Source organism: Typopeltis vanoorti, chromosome 4 (genome assembly GCF_054136105.1).
Source record: "Typopeltis vanoorti isolate ZY-2024b chromosome 4, IOZ_Tvanoo_1.0, whole genome shotgun sequence".
NCBI classification, from domain to species: Eukaryota; Metazoa; Arthropoda; class Arachnida; order Uropygi; family Thelyphonidae; genus Typopeltis; species Typopeltis vanoorti.
Window position 1 is genome coordinate 74,461,959 of NC_143552.1, and position 23,675 is coordinate 74,485,633.

General features: G+C 35.2%; 1 protein-coding gene across 1 annotated transcript in view; it reads right to left on the reverse strand.

The window, feature by feature from the left end:
- The window catches only part of LOC150107419 (gamma-aminobutyric acid receptor subunit beta-like), a 415,258-nt gene that overhangs the window by 355,576 nt on the left and 36,007 nt on the right, over positions 1–23,675 (reverse strand). The window contains exon 3 of the mRNA XM_090391284.1: positions 14,898–14,965. Within this exon, the coding sequence (XP_090247410.1) occupies positions 14,898–14,965 (68 nt within the window). The remainder of the gene's footprint in view (positions 1–14,897; positions 14,966–23,675) is intronic.

Here is a 23,675-nt window from a genome sequence, read left to right on the forward strand (position 1 = left end):
GAAGTATTAATCTAGGACTGAAAGGCCGTTTGTTTGTGTTTCTTCCATTGTAGTAAAATTGGTGTGTCTAGTGGCCAGAGCAATGTCATCAGCTGTAGCAGGTTTGTCAGGGATGTGACGACAGTTTTCAGAAAAAATAGGAAAATATCAATAATCGACATTTCAATTGCGAACAATTTCAATTTGAATCTGCTCGTGAGTAAACAGTTACAATACCTCGCTAATAATTATCTGAAATAATAATTCTTCAGTGGTTTGATTTAAATTATGAATTTGGTAATTATTATAATTTTCATTTCAATTGGACAATTCTAATGGACTACAGCGCATGTTGTAAAAGAGCTTTGCTACATTCTTTCTGGATTGAATGGATGAAGATCTAATGTTCAAATCGTTTGCAATGGTTCCAAATGAAGCCAGGAAAAAGCACATCGAGAGTGTAGAAATGAATGAGAAATAAGACGACTTGCCATAAAAGCAAAAAGGTCTTTGAAACAACAGCGCATTTTTTAAAGTAAAACCAATCAATAAAGTTCATTGTTATTTGAATCTGTCAGCTACATGAAAAATAAAAGCAGACCACGTATAAATCGCACTCTTATATAAAAAGTAAGGATTGCTAAGCCTAATGGCCATGAATAGGTAAGCTGCAGCATAGTGAATTTCATTGGTAAGCTTGACCTAGATTCAACGGTGTTGATGAAAGGTAATTGCTTTCATTGCAATTTTGTATTGAAGCGATTAAAAAGTTTGAGAAACGTGTGGTATTTATATTTTCGGAATCAGATCTGGAATAAAGGACAAGTGCATTTACGGTTTATTTTCCACCCTTTGCAGTTGTAGAGGATCGTTTATCACACACATTCCCACGTGTGCTTGTTACAAAGTCACTCGTTGTAGAGTTTTAAACATTATGGTGTAGCAGAGTGAAAACAATACAATGAAGTCCAGTGCCACAAAAGCAAAGCATTTTCATATATCGTAGAAAAGATCTTACTAACTTCTATCTGCATTTAATAATACATACACTTATTGCTCTCATTCACGAAAGATTTTTGTAAACCTATAGTACATTCGTAACGTAAGTGAACTAAATATTTTGTTTTATTTGTATTAATTTAATATACGTTTTGTATTTTTATTTATTTACACAGACACTCCACTCTAGAGACAAAATATTGAACTTTTTGCAAAAAACTTCAGGTCTCCAACAATCTCCGGGTGATGAAATTTATCTTCTACCTAAAGTCGTTCGCAAACATCCAAGGCCGGATTAGAACCATCATCCTTTGCTTAGCGACTGGATACACTAACTACTCGGCCAACCAAGCCGATGATCTCCAGGAAGGTTCGAGTTTCTTTTCTTGGACTGACATAGTGGTAATCATTATGTCAGTCCGTCTAGAATTTGCTGCAAACACATCCACACCTTTCTCAGCTTCCAAATTACCTCTGTGTCCTTTTTTTGCGTATAACACTACTTCTCACCAACAACTCTTAACAATACCATATAAATTCCAAATGGGTCCAATCTTAGAAATGTTTTACTAAATTAAAATGCTAACCAGACGAGGATAACCTGCTTAACAGATGACCTTCATCTCTTTTTCAGACTCATTGGTCACTTTCTCAGTGACGTTTTGTTTGCCTTTTCTACGGATAGATTTCTGGTCGAGGAGCTGACCGCAACCGAAACTGATCCAGAAGTGGCGGATAGTCGATCACCCTCCCCCCGTCTAGATATGGAAAACATCTGCGAGATAAACAGGATAACCTGATGAATAAGCAGTCCTGGACCAACAGTAGAACTGCTATCAGGGGTGGTGGGGTGGCTTTGTGCAAGGCCTCTCAAACTAAAACGCCACAGAACCCTAAGACGACAATGTGATATGGTGCACTATGACGCCATTAAATAAGCATGTCCCTGAGGAGGCACCAGAAGATAAACCGCAGCGACTGTAGATGCCTGCACGTTACCGCCACCAGGTAACGTGTGGATGTGCAGGCATCTCAGAATGGTCTCTGTTTCGCGGTTTGATGGTAGCCTGCACCGTTCCCCGGTTTATTTGAAGTTGCTAGGAAGTAGCAACTTCTAATAAATATCTCTCCTTCGGGATCCAAACAGCTATCCTGAATACTACAAGAACTGAGCCGGTTTCTTGCCGGTATGTCTAAAATTTTTTGTAGACATACCGGCACGAACGTCGCAACAAGGTTTGCGTCCATAGCTTAGGCAGAGGGCTATGTTCGAAATGTCCAGTACAGTCTCCAAATAATTTCAATCCTTAAAAAGGAACGAACACAACCAAACAAGAACATCGGGAGTGCCTAATTATTCTCCAGTTCAATATCGAGGGATTCACTACATCAATAATCAGAGGTATTAAATAATATTCTTACCAGGCAAAAAGTAGTCATTATTGCCCTACAAGAAACTCATCACACACCACAAGGAAATATTACCAATCCTGGCTACATTCTTCTCGCTGATAAACCTGATGAAAGACATGACCTAGATACCTACCCGAAAGCAAAAGTGAAAAGAATCTCCAAATCTCTGAACCATTAATAAAGTGTCATTTTTGGTGGTATCCGGCTGGATAACTTCTCAATCTGCTATGTATATAAGCTTCCTCTACTTAACTGGTCTAGCTCTGCATTTCCTCAATCGGTCCATCCTGGTATCATCCTTGGAAATTTCAACTCACGTTTTACGCCATGGGGATACAATAATTATGACAACCCAGCCATGCAATGGACAAACTAGATGTTAGTAAACTACCGCCACCTTCTCTATGACAGCAAGCAACCCAGAATCTTTAATTCTGGAAGATGAAGATCAGAGATAACCTCTGACCTCTGTTTACCACCACAGATATAGAAGGAACACCTTCACACCTCAACCATCAAGTACTACCTCCTTTTTCTCACAGCTAGTACAAACCTTGCCTAATTAGTATAGGACTTATCACCCCAACCCCCCGAATAAATGGCTTCCCAATACCTCCATGGCATCTTTGGAAAGCAGACTAGTCAAAACGTTTTGAATTCATTGAAAACAATATCACCTTAATTCCACCAACAGATGATAACTATGAAAGATTAACCAAATGTCTGTTGGCATCTGGCAAGAAACACATCCCGAGAAGGTTCAGACAAATTTACAGACCATGCTATTCAACTGAAAGTAGTACTTTATGGCAGAGGATGAACAACAGAATCGTCTAGCTACTGCTACTGCTGCTGCCTTCTTAAGGTCCTTGGCAAGAAAACATTAACAACCTCAACCTTTACCAGATTAAGTCGCAAGACTTGGTCACTGATTCGTCGGTTGGAGGCAACAACACTCCAGAGGACTAAAGAAAAAGTCAATCCTAAGAGTATTGCAAAAACCTTAGCACAAAAGCTAAATTCAAAATTTCCACAGACACCAAAAAAGAGATCCATCGTCTTTATAAAACAAGTTTCTTATCATGTCCTACATCTATAGCAATTCCAATCCAGTAACTATAGAAGAGATTGATGCAAAACTCAAACTAACTAAAACAGGTAAAGCTCCTGACGTTGTTATTCTTCCAGACTTTCTTACACACCTTGGTCCAACAGCAAAATTCTGGCTATCTAATTTATTCACCACAATAATAAATGACGAATGACTCCCAAAACGTTTCCATGAATCAAGGATAATACCCATTCCAAAACCCAATAAATCAACTGCACTTTCTGCACTCCCTACAAACCTTTTGAAAGGAATATCCTCTCTAGAAGTGCTCCAAAAATAGAAGCCATATTACCCAGTGAACTGCTGGGTGTAGGCCTGGAAGAAGCTGCTGCGGCCAGATCCTGGCTCTCACAATCTATACAGAAACTGGATATCAAAAGGCTCTTAAAACAGGTACCGCCTTCATAGACCTAACAGCTTCTGCCAGGCTTAAACCCAGCCTGTTAACTGGGTATGATGGCTTCTATTTTTGGAGCAATTCCAGAGAGGATATTCCTTTCAAAAGTTTGTAGGCAATGCAGAGAGTGCAGTTGACACCGTATGGATAAAACGTTGACTGTATATATGGCATCTAAAATAATCTACCACCAAAACAATAACATTACGAGAATAATTCCTTTCCAATAGGACAATAAAGGTTCATTTGAATTCAAAAAACCAAATTGGGGTTGCAATGATTATACTCTTAGGAAAGCAGTCCTAGCTCTAGTTTACAAAGTAGTGTTGCAGAGTATTTTTCGCCAGTTTGAATCCGAAGTCAGCACACAGCTCTCGTGATCATATAGCTTAAAATAAGAATGAGAAATATCTGTAGTATCTTGCGATCTATTTCTGTCCCATGGTTATCTGTTTTTTCACACATCACTCCTCCATGCTTCAGAAGTGAAGACGCTATCATCAAAGAAATAACGAAAATCAAATAAAGAAAAATAGCATGTGTCCTCCTATATGTCAAGATATCTCTTCACCTCCACTGCACCGTCTTGCCTCTAGATCTCCCATTTGCCTTGTGGAATTACCAGACGATTGTCTCCAAAACTAGCGGAGATGATTCTGTAACAAACTACAAACAAGAACCTGATCACAGATCCAACTATCAAACCGCCAGGATTCAATGTACTTCGACACCTCTCTAGTCAGTTAAACAGATTTAGGACTGGATAAGACCACCGTGCCGACTTAATTATAGCTGTGGGAAATTTCACATTCACCATTTTACTTGGTGACTGTAAAATGTAAATACAGGCTATGCATCATATCACTGATGACTTTCCCATACGCTTCTTTCCTGGAAGCCTGAGAAACTTGCATTTACTCCCAGATAATTCCATCCACAGTTAACTGAACTGTTCATTTTTATGTAGTTTTGCTCAATAATTTCTAGTATTTTCCCCATACGGTAAATAAATAAATATGGGTATTTTCAAGGTCCTGTAAAGAAGTCACAATTCTGTTTTCAATATCTTGTTTGTGATTAGAATTAAAGGAGATGAAGCTATGTGGTTATGTATGATGTCTATGAATTGAGTATATTATTTTGACCAGTGTGTCTATTTCAAGAGAAGACAAAATCTCAAGGTTCCAGAAAAACCTGCCAGTTCCGAACGAGACCGACTAACTCGCATTCAGTTGAAAAGTTTAGTGAATCATGTCTACTGTACGTACAACATAAACTACTCGTCCTTCAAATGTTGATAAACGAATGATATTATGGTACATGAATGTGATTTCGAAACGTAGTTTCATATCATGTAGACAATCATTTATTTCCTTGCTTTAATTTTTGTGATTAAACATTTTAGTACAAGCGCCACCCTCTGTATGGTAAGGCTACGCGTTTGAATAAGACATACATTGTAGTTCAACAAGCAAGCAAGCCAGAAAAAAAGACCATTGTAGATTTGATTCTAGATGCTGCCGTGATGAAGTTTATTCTAGTTTTTTTCTGCAGTGTATAGAATCATTTGATCTTTAGAGCGGCAAGTGCTTTAATTTTTGCGCTGGAATTTCGAGAATTTAACCGTGAAAATATGAAAAAATGTATACAAGTTTTCGTATTTTAAGCAACAATAGTACGAGTACTAGGATTTAAGACCACGAGATGGCAGCATCTGCTGTACCCTTGTTCCGAATTTTTTCAAAATCAACATTAGGCATGAGTTCTACTATCGGCGAAGACTCGCTTGGGAACCTGATAATACCTAACGATTTCCAACATATAGCTAAGGTAAAAAAGAATTCCGCATAATGTTTTCAGAAAAGAATCGCGTGTTGAGGATTTATTCTTATCATTATTGTTCTTGTTGTTGCTTTTACAAGAGACTTCCAGGTATTCATCAAGGGAGAACACATATCACTCACACCACACTCAAGCCATTCTAGTCACACACACACACACACACACACACACACACACACACACACACACACACACACACACACACACACACACACACACACACACACACACACACACACACACACACACACACACACACTACTCTATGAGAGAAAAATCTCTTTCACCTCTCCTGTTTGACTGCATATTCATTCTTAACTTCTATGGTTCACTTTCGTCCTCTATCCATCCCCCATAAAATAAAAAAGTCCATTTACTATTATCCTGCATGACCCTTTCAAAAGTGAGATCCCTATCATATCACTATTCTTTCTCCTTTTGCGAGCGTTTGCAGACCATAGATTCTCCATTTCTACTCCTACATTTCACATTCACAATATCATCTTTAATTCTCTACGTTACGCCCATTCCACTCTATGTGCATCACCTCGGAAACCAAGGGACCTGTTCTGTGCAGAATAGTCCAGATGAATTCGCATCAAATCCTTGTAAAGCGGTCAAATGACTTCCTTATTCTTAAAGGTCGATATTATATTAATATTATATTAATCAAGATCCCTAGCCAGGTCAGTATAATACACCGTTGGATAACTCATTACACTAAAGTGCATAACTTTATATTTAATATTGAAACGATAACCACTTTCACCTGCTCATAATTGCAGCCTATTCGAATTAATTGGACACGTGTTTCATATTCGTTGCATTCCTGACTACATTGTCTATCTTGGCATCATTAACAAATAGATGTATATCTCCTGATAAATATATCGTAATGTCGATAATGTAAAGAAATAACAAGGACTGATTTCTGGGATAGTCCAGTTGTCACCTTAAATCTTACAGACTCACATCCTCCATACTGTTATCAAAACCAGCAGTTTATGATCCAATCTCACTTCTCTAACTTATGAAACAGTCTTCCACAATGATAGCTTTAGCTCAAAAGAAACTCATTAGTTCATCAATTTCTTCTGTATTTGCTGGCATGGATGAATTCATTTTTAGATGAATCAATAATAATAATGCAAACAAATAAATGTTGCTCAAAGCATGGAGTAGCAATGATTCAAACTAATATTCCTAAGGAAAAAAATAAGGATTTAAATCCAGATATTCTAACACAGTGGTTCTTATTGCAGTATTCAAGTAAGTTCTTTTCTCTTCGGTATAGAGACACTCAAATATCGCTGAAAAATCACCCGATTCGGTCATGAAAAATGTTTTTTTGTAGAATGAGTAGTCTGATGAGTCCCTATTTGGTGTAAAGTGGAAATTGTTAACGTTCATAAGACATTCGCATGCTTCTCCATGACAATGATACATTCCGGGTTCATCGGTTCTTCTCATTTTTGATTGGTATCTCATTTCGCCGACGAAATTAAATTTTGTTTCGTTAAGGATTCTCTATTCTTGTTTAAGATATCAAAATCTTATTTCTTGAAGCGTTTTATTCATTGTCACTGACGGCCTGATTAACCGAGTCGATGGCACTTCAGTTCTTTAACCTGGTCTTAAGCTCAAATTCCACTAAGTATGGATGTGTGTGATTGCTTTTAGATAGGAGATGAACTTCATCGTTCTGGGAGGACAACCGTATTGCTTAATAAGGACCTGAAATGTGGCATAAAAAGAATCTCATTTTTGATCTTTAGATGAGGATTTCTTTTTTGATTATCTAACCCTTAGTCTCTTTCGATACTACACTGCATGAGCGATTTACAACACTGTTTTTTTTCTTTAAACAACTAAGCTACAGAGGTAGCTAGCCTCAGTAACTCAGTTAAACCAAATGTTAATGATACAGTGGTGAAATTTCATATTCTCTTAAGCTATCCTAAACTTGTTCATAGTTCATTGATATATATATACTGCTTGGAAAGAAGTCATCGGACACCATAGTGTGAGGAACAAACATGGTGTCTGATGGTGCCCACCTTAATAAGATGTAGGATCTCCTATGCTGCGATGACTGCAGCAATCCTACGGAGAGTATTTTCCACAAGCGTGCGATAGCTACCAATGTGAATTTTTGACCATCCTTCCTGTAATGAGATCCTGGAATGCTGTGGGGTGTCCCACAACAATCCACAAAATTCCTAAACCATGCGGTTACAACAGCAGCCTTATGACACGGTGCATTGTTTTGCAAAAAGAGCAATGGTCAGTTCCGTAGAAATGCCACAAAGTAGGAAGCATTGCATTGTCCAGAATGTTCAGATACCTCTAGGAGTTCAATGTTTTTGGCACAACAAACAGAAGTCTGAGGCAAAAACAGGATCACATCATCACACGGGCACCTCCGATTTTCATAGTTGGGGTTACACACTCTAGTAAGAGACGTTCAGCAGCATCCGCTACACGCGTTCATCTGCTCGGTGGACGGTGTAGCGTGATTCGTCGCTCCTTAACGCCTTCGCACCACTGGAGACGACGCTGCATTGGTTTCGGTAATGTGGGGCTTGCATATTGCGGTCCCACCACAGAAGATTTTCGGCTTTCTATATTCAGAAATTTCCATTCAAATTTCCGTTTTCATATATATATATATATATATATATATATATATATATATAAGAAATATTACCACCGCTTTCGAAATACTTCTCGGTATCTTCACTGCGCTTCTCTTACTGACGAAACCAACGTGGAAATTGTCTCTCACCATAAAATAAATCCAAAACCCTGAGAATGGAGCGTACTATGCATTATGGGATACAACGAAAACCCCGAAGTCAAATGCTCGCTATGTAAAAGTAGCTTAGTCACGAAGATATTGCAAGCACAAACTGCTATGGTGCAATATGTGAATGAAAACAAGAACATACTTTCTCGTCAAGTATAATCTACCACTACACTACGATAAACTTCCAGTCCTGATTTAAGACCAAAGACTTCTCTCAACAAGTGTTTTATCTCAATCTTGCGAAGTTAGAGTAGCTCTTTCAAAATCGTTCTTTGCTCACTGACTTTGAGATATATTTGTTTATAGTTTTCGAGCATCTAGCGAGGGAATCTTGTTTTTCAGTTTCTTTTGTTTCAACTAAGAGTAATGTTTATTCGGAAGAGTTTGCTTAGATCTTCCTTTTTCCCATTTTTTGCTTTGATGGTGAAAGTATATTTATTGAATAACTGGTGCCAAAATAATCACTAATATAAAAAAATAGCTTTTTAGATAGAAAGCAACGTCCTTTATATTTCACAATAAATGTACTTTTAATGCAGAAGAAAAAAAAGATCTGTGTTGTTTGAAATTATTGAGAAAGCAGCTGAGGCTAAGCTTGGTGGTGATATCAAGATGGTTTATAATATAATAATAAGAAGAATCATCAGAATTAAAAAGAAAATTGTTTTAATTAACCAACAACAGTGAAACTAAGCAAGTTTGCAATTTTCAGCCATGATTGTAGTAACTTTAACCATATGCAATCTGCCAGTAGAATTTCGTTTATCAAGAATAATATTCCACGATGTATGGAGTAGGCAAAAAAGAATAACAAAACTGCTTCTTATCTAAAATTATATGCCAAAAAAGTAATGTGGTTCTCCATTAGAGATTTTGACTTTCTTAAAGACATTTTTTTTCATAAAGAAAAGAGCAAAGTGAACCATCCAGATGTTCCCTTTGAAATGTGGTTAGTAAAAAGTTGCCATTGTACAGGGAAGATACTCAAAGACGACCATACTTTTAAAATAAATTTTACATAAAGGACTACAAACGTCAAGTTCTGCACGCATCCTTAGAAAGTTACTCAGGAGTCTTTCTTTGAGTAGTCAAATATTTAGATATAAGGGCGAAATAGAATTATATTTGTATTCGGCGGTTGAATGAAAAATGTATACTTTTTCTTACGAGGATGTAATTAAATTGTCTGAACAGTATTTATTTTTTATTTGCATTTTTATATGACTCACCATATGTTAAATAGCATCACTTTGTCTAAATTGCAAGCAGTAGTGTAGGCTTAAATTATTAACTAATTTAACAAATTAAGCATATCAAAAGTATTTCTAATTCTGATTAATCTGGATTAATCAAATAGGATAAAGGTATGGTGAAAAATATTTTAATACACATAATTTTCTCAAGATTCTCAAGCAACTAGGCCAGCTAGCCTGGTTGGTCGAATGGATAGCATAATGCTTTCGAACTAATAAGGTGCGGGTTCAAATCATACCATGGGAATGGTTGTGTAAATATCTTTATCTGGTAGATGAATTACGTTGATCAGTGTGAAACGACTGCCTTCTTAATCGAGGTGGGAAGTGACTTCAAAAACAGTTATAACTTTGGTCTCTAGAGCAGCAGCTTTACAACTTTCCGTGTGCAAGATTCACATAACAAAATAATAATTAATATAGTATGCGATCAGCACTGATTGATGCAACCTCACGGAGTGTTGTACAGTTCATAATAATATGAAGCACAATGACCCATCTTGTAATGTATCTTCCAGCAGAGACTAATATTATAAAACAATAGTTATAATAAGTGTAGCTAATTGATATTGTCGAGTTCCGATAAATCATAATTTCTCGATTTGAGATAAACGAAAGCTATCCTTACAATGACGATAGAAGCAGCAAGGTCCACAGATATGTTCTCTAAGGCACTCTATTAGGAAAATTCTATTATGGTTACCTTTTGTTTTCTATACCAAACGGAATTTTGCATATTGAATATCTGTCAAGAGGTTTGAGCAAGGGATCTTGGCATTTATAATTTCCTGAGGACGGCATGGCATGAACATGAGAAAGGACATTCGCCTGTAAAGCTCAATTTCCCTTGTAATGATGAACATTGCATCACATGAAAAGTAATAAGCCTTTAGAGGAGAATAAAATCACAGAAATTATACATTTTGATTTTATAAACTATAATTTTTCAATTTAGAAAATTGAAAAAGCTAAGAATATGAAACCACAGTATTAAAAGTGTTATTCCGAATAATTCTATTCTCATTTTAGAAATCCCAAAAAAAAGAACGTAGAATTAAGAAATCATACGTTGGATATCTTTGTAGCGCACTGATACAGAATACAAGAGAAAATAAACTGTTCCAAGCTTATATCTGACTATAAGATGGGATCGGAGATTACCACACTGGAGTCACACTGGAATCATCTGGAGTCATTGCGATTAAAGCACAATTAGTTTAAAATTGAGATTAAACCTAATACCACATCGGTCCGTATCCATTATAACCGACCGACAGTTCATAGTTAGAATTTCATATAGCGTTGAAGTGCATGAGGCTTAATATGTAATAAAGGAGACTTTTAAAAGTTCTGTTTAGTCTGTAACTTAGGAGCTTTCAGATTGTTGACATTATATAACCCTTACTTCATACCCATGATATGTTATGCCGTAAATTATACAACATTTAGTGGATAGGATTCACATAAATGTAAGGATAAATATTCGTTCTAAAAACGAATATTTATCCTTACGTTTATGTGAATCCTATCCATTAAATGTTGTAAGAAATGTAGAAGTGTAGCAACCGCATTCTTTCAGTTTGTCTTTATGTTCGTTAAAGTAGCAATATGAAAAGTAACTGGAAGAATGAGATTGCTACATTTCTTAATGTGTAGCCTTTCGTACTTGTCATTCTATACTATAACCTTCTTTGAGATGTCGTTCAAACTTTTTTTTTTGTAAATAGAAAACTCCTTAAGAAAGTTAAAGATTTCGTCATAAAATATCATTTATTTATAGCATCAGAATGATATCGAAGTCACTGTTGACCAACGTAACATATCCACCATCATAACAAAAGTGCTTCTAATTCTGAGCAATGCATCAATCCTTATCTGCCAGTACGCAGCCTATCAGTTTCCTTTTTCTTTGTTCTCTCCTTAGAAAATATCTACGAATTGACACGTGGTCCAGACCAGGCCATCCCTCTTCTCTTCTCACCATCTTGCTGAAAATTCTCTTAATATAAACAGCAGCTGAAGGGAAAAACGAGCAGGGGGAGAGAAAGACAGTACGGACGTTTTTCGATGCACTCGAAGATGGAACCGTGCCAACAGCAGGGATAATACTGTCACGTCTTCAAAGAGCTAGAAAAAGAGAGCCAAGAAAAAAAAATGAAAGATGCGATAAACTTACAAAAGAACTGCTATCATCTGCTGATGGAAAAGCAATGGAGGTTCGAGAAGTAGCAAGTGGTGGATTCATCTGTTGATTCTCTTTTCTTGTGCGCGTAACCTTTTATGTTGTTCTTCGCTGGGCGAAAAGAGAAAGTCGTACTTGGCAGAGAAACAAATAGCTCTACTTGGATCACATGATTCTCTATGTTCTGTTAAAGACACTGTTATAATATTAAATAGCCTCACTTATTTTCAGCAAGTTTTCTTAATTTTAGCTATTCGATGAATTTACGTTGTACTCATGCTTCTATTCATTATTACAAATTGTGGACTCAGTAGTGGAAGAAAGAAAGCAGTTTAGAATAATACGGAAGCTTTCTTTCACATTTTATACCTCATCTATGTAAATATCTTGCAGTAGGATGTATAAGTATTTCAAAGAACGAAAAAATGAATAAAAAGGAATAATAAAGGTTATAAAAGGACTGTCCTTTCAATTTTAAACGAACACAACATAATAAAAAGCGTTAACGTGATATCACTGATAACAAAAACTTTAGTATTATTTCTCATAAATGCGTATCTCTCGTATAAATGCTTATTGTTCCTATAAGCTGATCAATAAAGTTTTGTTAAAGGCTTAACTCTCATAATAACAATTATAAATTACCAAATATATGTTCACGTTTTTGTTTTTATGTCATGATTTCTTTATACTTCACAGTGAATATTTTCTGCACGTGACTCAGAATAGGATTAAGTGAAGCGATTTATGATTGCTTCTTCCAAATCGATTTGATCATACTGGACACCAATATTTTAATAAGATGAACATCTCTGTTAAAAATTCCGTCCTAGAGATGCGAATTAATAAGACTCTTACCCAATGTTAGTCATTGCACAGTGTCTGGATCAAAGCATTTTTGATCCAGGCACTGTGTACATGTAAAAGAATGTTATAAGAAGACTGCATTTATAAATTAAAAAGCAAAATACTCGAGCACTCAGTATTTCTTGTAAATAATATGGGAATTCGAATCAGTTCTGTATTTGACTGACTAGGAGTAGCAGTGCAGTCTATAGAAATTTGACTACACCTGGTAAACAGTAAAAACGTATCTGAAACTACATTTTGCTCTTCATGTCAAAAAAAAACAAAAAAAAAAAAACTAATTTATTTCTTATAAATGAGTTTTGTTTACAATGCGCGGTTGTTATTCTACGTCACTCCACCAAATCGAAGTATGCTGTCCGATTTAGTTATGTATTTCATACTTACTGTTCTTCTCTCTTGAGATTCGTGAATGCACCGAATGAAAAACCTTCGATTCCACCAAAGATATCGAATTCCTATTATATTAAGTTCTATTTGGTGAGTGAAGCAAAATGCCACCATAAAGAGCTCACAGTACGTCAACTAAATCTAAGCTATTCGAGGTTGAGATTGAACGGATTCATATAAGAAATCTATTAAAATATTTTCCTACAAAGACTTTATAAAAATGGCTTCTGCCTCTTTCCAGATCGTTCTATAAAGAACAGGAATATTTGCAACGTTTCAGGAAAGCGTACGGCCTTTATTCATAGATTAGAGGAAACAATTTTTATTTAAATACAACTGGAATGTACTTGTAAACATTTCCAGAAGCCGAGAAGTCTGAATATTGCTAACGCATTTGTATTTTAGTCTTACAATAACGTTTAAAGAAAATGAACTGGAAGGTATAGAAGATAACATTCCGAAGGCATTTAATAAAGGTTTCTGTGAGCAGTATGAACGAGATGTTTGTTTACAGAACACTTCAGAAATTGCACTATTCTCTGTAAAATGAAAATACCAACAGGAATACCTAGCGAAAGTGTAATTTATATGGAAGAAACTGGTTTCCTTTTATTGTATGATACACGATTTGTGATATCTTTGATAATTAGGCTTAACGGAAAACTATTGTTTAATTTAAATATCCTGAAACGAATAAATCTTTTATGGTCTACTTAATTCCATGGCAATCAACTTCACCAACACTCAACCTTTTCCACAAATGTTTTTTTTTTTTTGTTTTTATTTTAGTTTTTTACTTCCCATAATTTCACATTTAATTTCGTATGCCTGAATTGAAAAACTAAATTGAATATCTGTTTATTTATAATTTTTCTTTTTATTATCAGCAGTTCTTCTCAAACAAACAAAAATGAAAGGTTTTTGTTTTCATTGCCTTTTTGCAAACGACAAATGACCAAATTAAAGTAGATTAATGAGTCATTCTACAGCTCTCCAACACACTCACTTGGGGGGTCATTATCATTACAGTGATGTAACAGTTGTCCAGTCTCTTAATTTTTCAGGAAGTTGTACTCGTAGTTTCTAAACAATCAGAGAAATTGCTGCTTATTTCATTTAAGGTATTGAAGATGATTATCGAAGTTAAATTAGATATTATTTTTTCCAAAAAATGTTAACTTTTAAGTTAAATTGTAAAAATGGTAAAACTAGACTTTCCTAGTTAAACTATCGAAACACATTTGATGACAATTTTCTACTGAAATACAAAACAGAAGAACGACTGTTCGAAATACATCGTCGACATCAACTATGATAATGATTCTTTTAACAAATGTATATAAAATAATAAATAAACCCCACAATGTGTTTCATTTTACATGAATAAAAGATTCATGTCCATACAAGATCATCTGTTATTCAACTGAATTCAACAACACACAATAATGCTTTAATATTATTACACCTTTTGAATAATTCAATCCATTTCTTGATTAAATGACCTGCCTATCCCGCCCTTATCCCCTCTAAACACATTTCACAATTATTTTTGAAAAAAAAAAGTGAGAGACGTAAATTTCGTGAATAGAATGATGTTTTTTGTGTACAAAGCCATTAAGACAAAAATCACCTGGGAATAATTGGTAATGGAGACTTACCATTTGCACCTCATTAACAGAACTAATGCTCAATATGTACATGGTGACCCCAACCAGTACAGGCGGACCTATAAAAGATTAGAACGAACACAACGTATTAGCAAATAATTAAGTGATCTCTTTATCTCTTTTAAAAATTCTTGCAAAAACAGAATTATTGTTGCAAATTAAATGTTTCAATAAAAAATTAAAGCTGTAATACAACACTGTATAGACTTTTAACATATTCATCTACGCATCATCAAACGAAGTAAAAAAAATGTTGAAATCTTGAGTGAGGCTAAAATTGACTGGAAATCAGCCTATTAAACCAAAAATAATGAGCGAGCTTTTTTTTTTTTTTTAGGAAAATATTGACTTTTTCTTTTTAAAATTTACAAGAAAGTGCTAATACATATGGCAAAGTTTGAATTTTTAGTCTCATTGCTTTTTTTAAAAATTCGCTTTTCTGATTCACAGGAGCATGTAATTGAAGGTAAACTTGATCAATATGCAGTGTCCTTTATAGCGATTGCATACCAGACTGTAGTTCAAATAACTAAACATGGCCATCCTACTATACTAGAATAGAATGGTTGAATTTGGTATGTCATATTTGGTACAGTCATCCATCCGAGACGGGTTGAGTATACTCTATTTAAGCGTTTTAGGCAACTAATGCAGTCGGCTTTCCACTCCTCTGTTGCATCCCCCAGGGGAATGCCTTTATGTCTGTAGAAATGTGTGTTTAAGGGGCAGGTTTACTTGACGGACGATAAACCGATTTTCGAGGAGAAAACCCCCTCTACCTCTAGAAAATGACGTTGACAATGCATTCGAAACAAAACAAAACAACAAAAAACCCTCCCTTATGGTTTGTTTCAACCGTCCACTTACGTTTGAAACAAACCATTATAACATGGTTCGTTTCAACAAGTAACTAAATAGCGTAATATTATATAAAACGAGGTTTTGTTAAATTATTTATCGCATACTGATAGTTAAAGTTCTTGTTAAAACAACCAAACTCTTCTTACTAATTTTCACAGATGACAATATTTGTTATCGGCGTGGCAAATATTTCAAAATGGGAATGTCTTCTTATAACCTGCTACATGAAAAGTCAATTTCAAACAAATATTTACGTTATCCACTCTTATATGAGACAAATACCCTTTTTCTAATTTTACATGAACCAATAATATTGTACGACGTCTAAAATTAAAAACACCTTATTACAAGTAAGTCAACAAAATGCGATTGTAAATGACCCTCCTGTATATTAGCTCACAAATAATCGAACTCTGACTTCAGGTCTGTCATTCGCTGGTTCAAAGCCATTACGATGAGGTCTGATTATATAGTTTCTCAAATTTAATCTAAAACTACCGATCAATATCACGCTTACACGCAAAGAGCTTGAGATGTTCTCTATGACCCATATTTTAAAACCACCGGAGGTTCAAAATTAGATTATCGGTGACGTTCGATTTTTTTTTCTTTATTTTTTTTTCCGAGTTGCCACGAACATTTTGGTGGCACCTGTAACATTTGTCCTTTATTCTTCTAAATGCATTCTATATTATTTAGAGTTTTATATTAATATTTTACGAGATAACTTAATTTAGGAGAGTGCAATTATGTCTTCGAAAACAGGCATAGCCATATCAATAAGCAGTAGGAGAAACAATTCTCATGGCCTTTATCAAAACCAAGTAAAATTCGTGACCTTTTATCAGAATGATCCACATGAGCATGTTTTAATCTAAGATTTAATCAAACTGGGAAATATGTTCTGAATGTAGAAAGACTTGAAGAAATTCTACCGCACGTAACTGGAAAAACCCAAATGTGTAGCAAAGGTTAAATCAGATGATTATAATTTACCAACGTGAATCATCAACCCGTTTTTTAAGCAACTGTTTGGATCAGAGATAATTGGGGCAAAACACTCTTGATGATATCTATTGATCTCACACGAAGAGAATCATCTATAACTATATTTGGTCTAGAGCAAGGTTTTCGAATTACCTAACCATTTATCCATCTCGGTCGCAATGTGCGGATTTGGGTTTCCAATGTTTGTTTTGTGACAGCATTACTAATAATCCGGGAAGCGTGCTTTAGAGACCAAACGTTGTCACTCTAGTAAGTGGAGTCTAAGTTAATGTGTTCTCACCCGCTCACATTAAGTGAATATGATGAAGTTACTAGGCAAAAAACATTACTGAATTAACGCTGAATTATTTAAATACATTCTTCTCCTCCGAGAATTCAGTACCATAATAAACAATACATTACTGTTAAAATAATGAAAAAATCCACAACATATATATAATTTTACAGGTTACTCATAATGCTAAAATAACATTACTAAAATTATTATTAAATTAATCAATAGTATTTTGCGATGTGCTCCAGTAGGATCTATTCACTAGCGGCTTGTCTACGAAAGGAGGAAATTTACATGGGTTCAAACATATCAATTCAAAGAGAGGATACAATGTAATAAAATCAATACATTCTTTAACGCATTTTCATTTCCCCAAGAGTGTAAGCGGAATGCTTTTTATCCTAAACTTCTGGAAATCGGTAGGCAGTCGGTCTCCTCCCATCGCTGAATAGTTGAGTTAGCCTCTAATGATTATTGTAATCTAATCGGTAAGGAGAATATGGCCAACACCCGCAACCCATAACTTAATTTTTACAGTAAACACATTTCTCTGAAAAAGTACTGCAATTCTGTTCTTTTCTGAATTATTTAATGTTTATTCCGTACCATCTTCCTTCCGTGATAGGCTCAATAGCTTGTCACGACCAAGTAATCCGCCTTCTCAAAAACCTTATTTATGATCGGGCGATTAATCCTATCTGCATTGTCTGTAATTGTTTTTCTAGTAGGTTTTGTGGGATGAAAAACCAGAGTTTCTGGGAACAAAAATCCTTCCACTGCTGTACGAGACTAGCTACCTCACCTGAAAACTCTCAGATTAAGAGAGTAGTTGAATAGTTGGTAATTAGACCTGTCTTAATTTCTTTCATATTTAGTTGGCAGAAAATGAGAAAAAGATAAGTAATTTGCGAAAATAAGTCGCATTTTCATTTAAATGAAACAACAGCCCCTTGAGAACAAAAGACTTGTCTTCTGAACATACGCGTCGTTAAAAGCTTCAAACAAACAAAAAAAAAAATATTTTTTCGTTACTTAATTTTCCAAGTTTAATACAAAAATTGTATGTTCTTACGACATAGATATGTTTCACAATAAAAAAGACTATTTACATATTTCTTTTTCCTCCCAGAAGGTTAGTCTAAATTCAACAGAACATACACACTTCTAAGGGGGCACACGTTAATAATAAACATAACATTGAAAGATATCTTAGTTGTTTTGTAGCATTTTAACTTATCAACATCTTTTAAAGGAAGATTTCTAATCACGCTTTAATAGAACTGTCAGATTCCAAAAAAATATCACGGAAATCATTTATATGAAAAGGTTATAAGATCTGAACATTTACGTCAACAAAACTAAAGAAACACGGCATCAATGCTACTGCTGAGAGGAGTCGAATAATTTGGAATAGACCTGTCTTTTATTTACTTTTTTAATTTGTTTCATCTTGAGTGGCCGAAGATAATGAGAAGAAGACAACTAACATGCGAAAATAAGTCACATTTTCATTTAGCATCAAAGTCCCTTGATAGCATTAACTTCTTTCTCCGTGCCCATAGCGGAATATTTTCACGTTCGCTGTGAGTAATTAGGTACCTTCACACCGCTTGCACTCACAACATCCAATGGCAATCCATTTGAATCACGCACCACCCTCTGAGAGAAAATTCTAGCCCTCACACCCTTCTTGGCGGCCTTCATTCTCAGCTTCCAAGGATGCCCTTCATCCTTTTCCCACCCTCCATAAATCGAAAAATTCCATCAATTGAAATCCTGTATGACCTTTTCAGAAGTTTGTAAGTCTCAATCATAGCACCCCCTCTTTCTGCTGTCTGCTAGTCTGCAGTCTACAGATTCTCAATCTGTCTTCATAATCAATATTCCACAATCCTGATATCATTTTTAACACTCTCCTTTGTACTCTCTCCAATATATCAGCATCACAACGGAAACCAGGAGACCAGACCTGCGCACAATAGTCCAAGTGAGGTCTTATCAAGGCCTTGTAAAGAGGCAAAATAACATCGTTATCTTCACATGTGAACGTTCTTTTCAGCATTGCAATTATCTTTCGAGTTTTATTTTTTTTATGATTATTCACGCCCATTTTCGGATAATTAAATATAAAGATCGTCCAATCTTTCTCTACAAAATAAAATAATTTAATTGGACATTAGTTAATTGGACCATCAACAAGAGGATGTGTTTGCGTCTTGAAGCACAGAAGCGAATGTTGTCATATGGTCTCCATTATTTCCAACCATTTTGCAATTGAGTTTCGTTTACACCATAATTCAGTGGAAAAAAGAGCGTTTTATTCCAGAACTGTCCAGGGAATAGTTTTGACCTTAATGCAACAGAAAACTGTCCGATTAAGGTGAAGTAGGGCATTGTAAACTAAAAGGGAAAATTCCAAACCTTTGAAGGATATTTCAATACCTTTATCCCAGGTTGTAATCCCAGCTTCCAGACATAAAGCTATGAATATTTCATCATACAAAGAAACCATTAAGGAATTGGCGAAAACTTTGTAATCTTAGTGCCATCTAAATGCAGTGCTGTCGATAATAATACTGGTGACATCGCCACATGTTAAAATGGCATATGGGTAAAACAGTTAAAATCCTCATTTAAATCTCTCCATAGTGTACGACGCAGCTGTGCATTAATTCTATTCCTGTGTTTTTCGTCTTATGCTGCTTAAATTTTATTTCAAGAAAAAAAAATCCATAAAAGTTAGTGACAGTGACCGGGTTAACCGAGTGGGAGGGTCATTACTTACTAACCTACAGTCTGTGGGTTTGAATTCCACTGTGGCATGGCTATTGGTGAAAAACCTTAAGGTGACAGATGTTTTTCATTGCTCAGTGTGGGACCACCACCATCACCTTACTAGATGCCTAATGTGGCATAAAAAAGCATCGTGTTTGCTCTCTAGAGCAGGTTTCCGTCTAAGATGCTAATCTACTCATATTTACAACTTCTCATGGGTAGCAGTTACATAAAAACTTTATAGGATGACAATTCTCCAATTCAGCTATCAACTGCATTTATACATTGCTATTTTATAGGCTAATAAAATAAGTTAAGTGACGCAAATATCACCCTCATCATTATTTTGTAAAATTATTATCATTATTTAAGTTATTATGATTACCAAAACAGCTTAAATTTATATATTAATTTATCATAATCTGAATTAAATCACATAAATTCAAGCCAAACACTGATGCTATTTCAGTATACCCAAGGCATTTATGTATAAACAGTGAAGAGGGAAAAGTAATTGATCTTTGCAAATACGTGTGCAACTTCTACACATATAACCTTCTTGCTGACTTACAAATCACAGCACTGCTTTAATATACATGTTCCTATTTGCATTGATAGTTTCCATTTCCATTGCATAATTGTAGGAAAATAAATAATAGAATTCCTTCCTTCGTTAACCATGCACATTGAGGATCATGAAGTATAAAACCTAGATACCTACGACTACTGGAAAAACGGTACTTCATTGACAAAAGTGTATAACTTCGAGATCAGAGAATGCACGACGAAAAAGATACAAGTGCGTATAATCGCTAGATCAATGTCAAGGAAAATTTGCCAATTACATCTACGTGACCGGATAATAGGTGGACAAATTGGTGTAGAAATCATGAATACCTTGAAACAGATATTGCCAACATGAAATCCTCAGTAGATTATTAATTTATACAACGAGAAGTAAGAAATATTTCATGGTTAACTGGAATTTTCATCACGCAATATTAAAATTAATCCAAAAGACATTTCGTCTGATGTAAAATATGTGTAGTTCTATTGTAAGTGCGTGAATATATGATTGAGGTTAAATATAACATTGATAGCTACATTTCTAGTAGCTCGTGACAATAAAAAATTATATTAATTCATGCTTGCTATGTTGATTAGTTGAAAAGACAATTAGGAGCTAATCTTTGAAATATTCGCCAAACAAGGTCTTTTCGAAGTACTTCGGATGCCCATTTCTTTGGGCTTATATCCAAAACGAGAGAGAGAGAGAGAGAGAGAGAGAGAGAGAGAGAGAGAGAGAGAGAGAGAGAGAATGATACCCTTGTACCCGCATTATCATCTAAGTGCTGTTACAACTGAGTGTACTTTTCCCAACAACTGTTGGGAAACCAGTTGAACGGGATTGTACATATCAGACTACAAAACGATATGCTTTAGTATATTGCATTATGTGGAAATGTTAGACGACATAACTGAAGGTTACATAAGGCACTTGAGGTTACATAAGAAGAGAATCTGAATGCAATTTAATGAAACCAGCCAAAAGACAGAATTAGAAATAGAAGATGGATACTGACTGTTATCGAAATCTATCAACCTGTTTGGATCTGCAGATGAAACTAATATCGATAAAGGTCACACATGTGGCTTGAAGCTTATGATTCTAAATGCATTTCAGTATGTGCTAAAGGAGAAATTCTATCGTATCACTGAAATTGTTATATTTTCTACAAAACTAAATCATCAAAGGTGTATAATGACAAACTAGTTTGGTTTTAATAAATATTATGAACATTTATTAACTATACTTACGAATACTTAAGTATACGACTGAACGATATCTCTGCAAGCGAGACGTTTTTTTTTTTTTTTACAAAGGGTACAAAGACAGAATGTGTATTTTGCACTATTCTTTGTGGATCGCAAACAGTGATACTGTAAGAGCGCTTATAGCAGACTCTAAACCATTGTGAGTCTCTCAGTATCTGCTGAATAACTTGAATCATTGGCTACTTTCCAAAGCATTATTATTTCTTCCACATATAGTGAAGTAACTTTTGATTGTTGCTTCTACTCACGGACTGTAGATAATTAAAATCCGTGTAAAACGTGTCCCAAACATTTAGTGTCTTCTCTGGTAACTAATCCTTAACGAGATCAGTTTAGAATATCGTCAGAGATTACTAAGTGAGATAATTAGGTAAAGAGACACCTTCGTTAAACATATATTTGTTTTTTTTCATAATGCATGAGATGCAGCGGTAGTTACGACACCTGTAGGCATCGTTGGCGAGGCGGCGAACTTGGGATACAGAAAAAATAAAGCCGCACTCAAGTCAAACTACATAAACAATTGGAAACTAAGCTTGTAGACACCTTTTCATATTGAACCGTACTAGAAAATAAGACATATTGATCTCAGAAGCATACACACTTGAGATGAGTGTCAAAAGGCACGGTATTGTCTTCGAAATGTTAGATTTCTAAGCCTCTATGCATGCACGAATATGAAAATGAACTGCAACAGCATACTGCAATTCACGGATCCTGTAAACACATGTGGAATATTCTGTAGTAATGGAATATGCAGGGTAAGTTTCCGAAGAACAGGGGAAGGTTCAAAATGACGTGATCACCTTATCGATTTGAGAAATGGTCAGGGTTCAACTCTTTTGCCGATGAACGTCCAGCACTTTCCGATACTATTCCAAGAGGCACCTGGAAATAAGTCTTGAGTTATGCATTAATATTCTTCGAATGTTATCGTAAGCACTCTAGTTTCTATATTTCTAATGTTCGATATGTTATCTAGAAATCAATTTTCTCTTTCTTTCTCTTTAGAACAATGAAACTGATTTTTTTTGAACCCGAGAACAGATGAGAGTTTATTATTTATCTTTTGTTATCTTAAACATCGCCCAACTTAACAAGGTGGTTAGTTAAATTACCTCAAATAATTTACGCTATATACGTTATAAGAATTGAATTCCTACCTAACTGGAAACGCCATAAAAATGACTACTGTAATTCCAGTATAGTATTATTACACAATTTCGAAATTTAAGCAACAAAAAGAAGAAAAAAATCATTCCAACAAGTCCCATTCGAATTGCTAAGATTATTCTAATTTATTAGCTTATATTACTTTTATGCCACATACAAATTGTACAAATTCGTTAGACCATCCACTTCGATGTGTTCTAAAGGAATAGAAAATTTCCACCGTCAAAACTCGCTGACGTAAACCACACAACTGCTTGCCATCCGCACACTACCATAACCTCAGCTTATTGCCAGTAAATTCAGCAGTGTTGTCTTGTCATTTTCCAACCAACATTTTTATTGTGCTATTCATGAAATTTGTCAGAATTAGAGACTGGAACATTATTTTGATTACGTTATTTGTGAAGCAACAAGAAAAAAATTTCATAATTCTTTAGAACAGGTATTCTGATTGGCAAAATTTTCAGGTATTTTAATTTTCTTTTTTCTTTCGTAACATACGGAACAACACTTTGTAAAATTACTTTGCTATAATACTTCTTTGTGAATGAAATCAATGTTCGTTATTTTTCACGATCTATTAGCGTTGCATTCTGTTCATAAAAACCAGCTGAAGACACGAATGGGATGGTGCAACGCACGCGAAATATTATCCATTTAGTATTTGCAGGATGCGATAAAAACCACAGCAGACATTTATTTGTATGAAGAAGATCACTAAAATGATATCGTCGGGGCAAACAGACTTATCTTGATTTTAGTGGTAAGAGAGATTTCATTTCATCATGTCGCCTATCGCGTCACATACCGGAAGTAGAACGCTTTAGCAGGAAGTATCGATA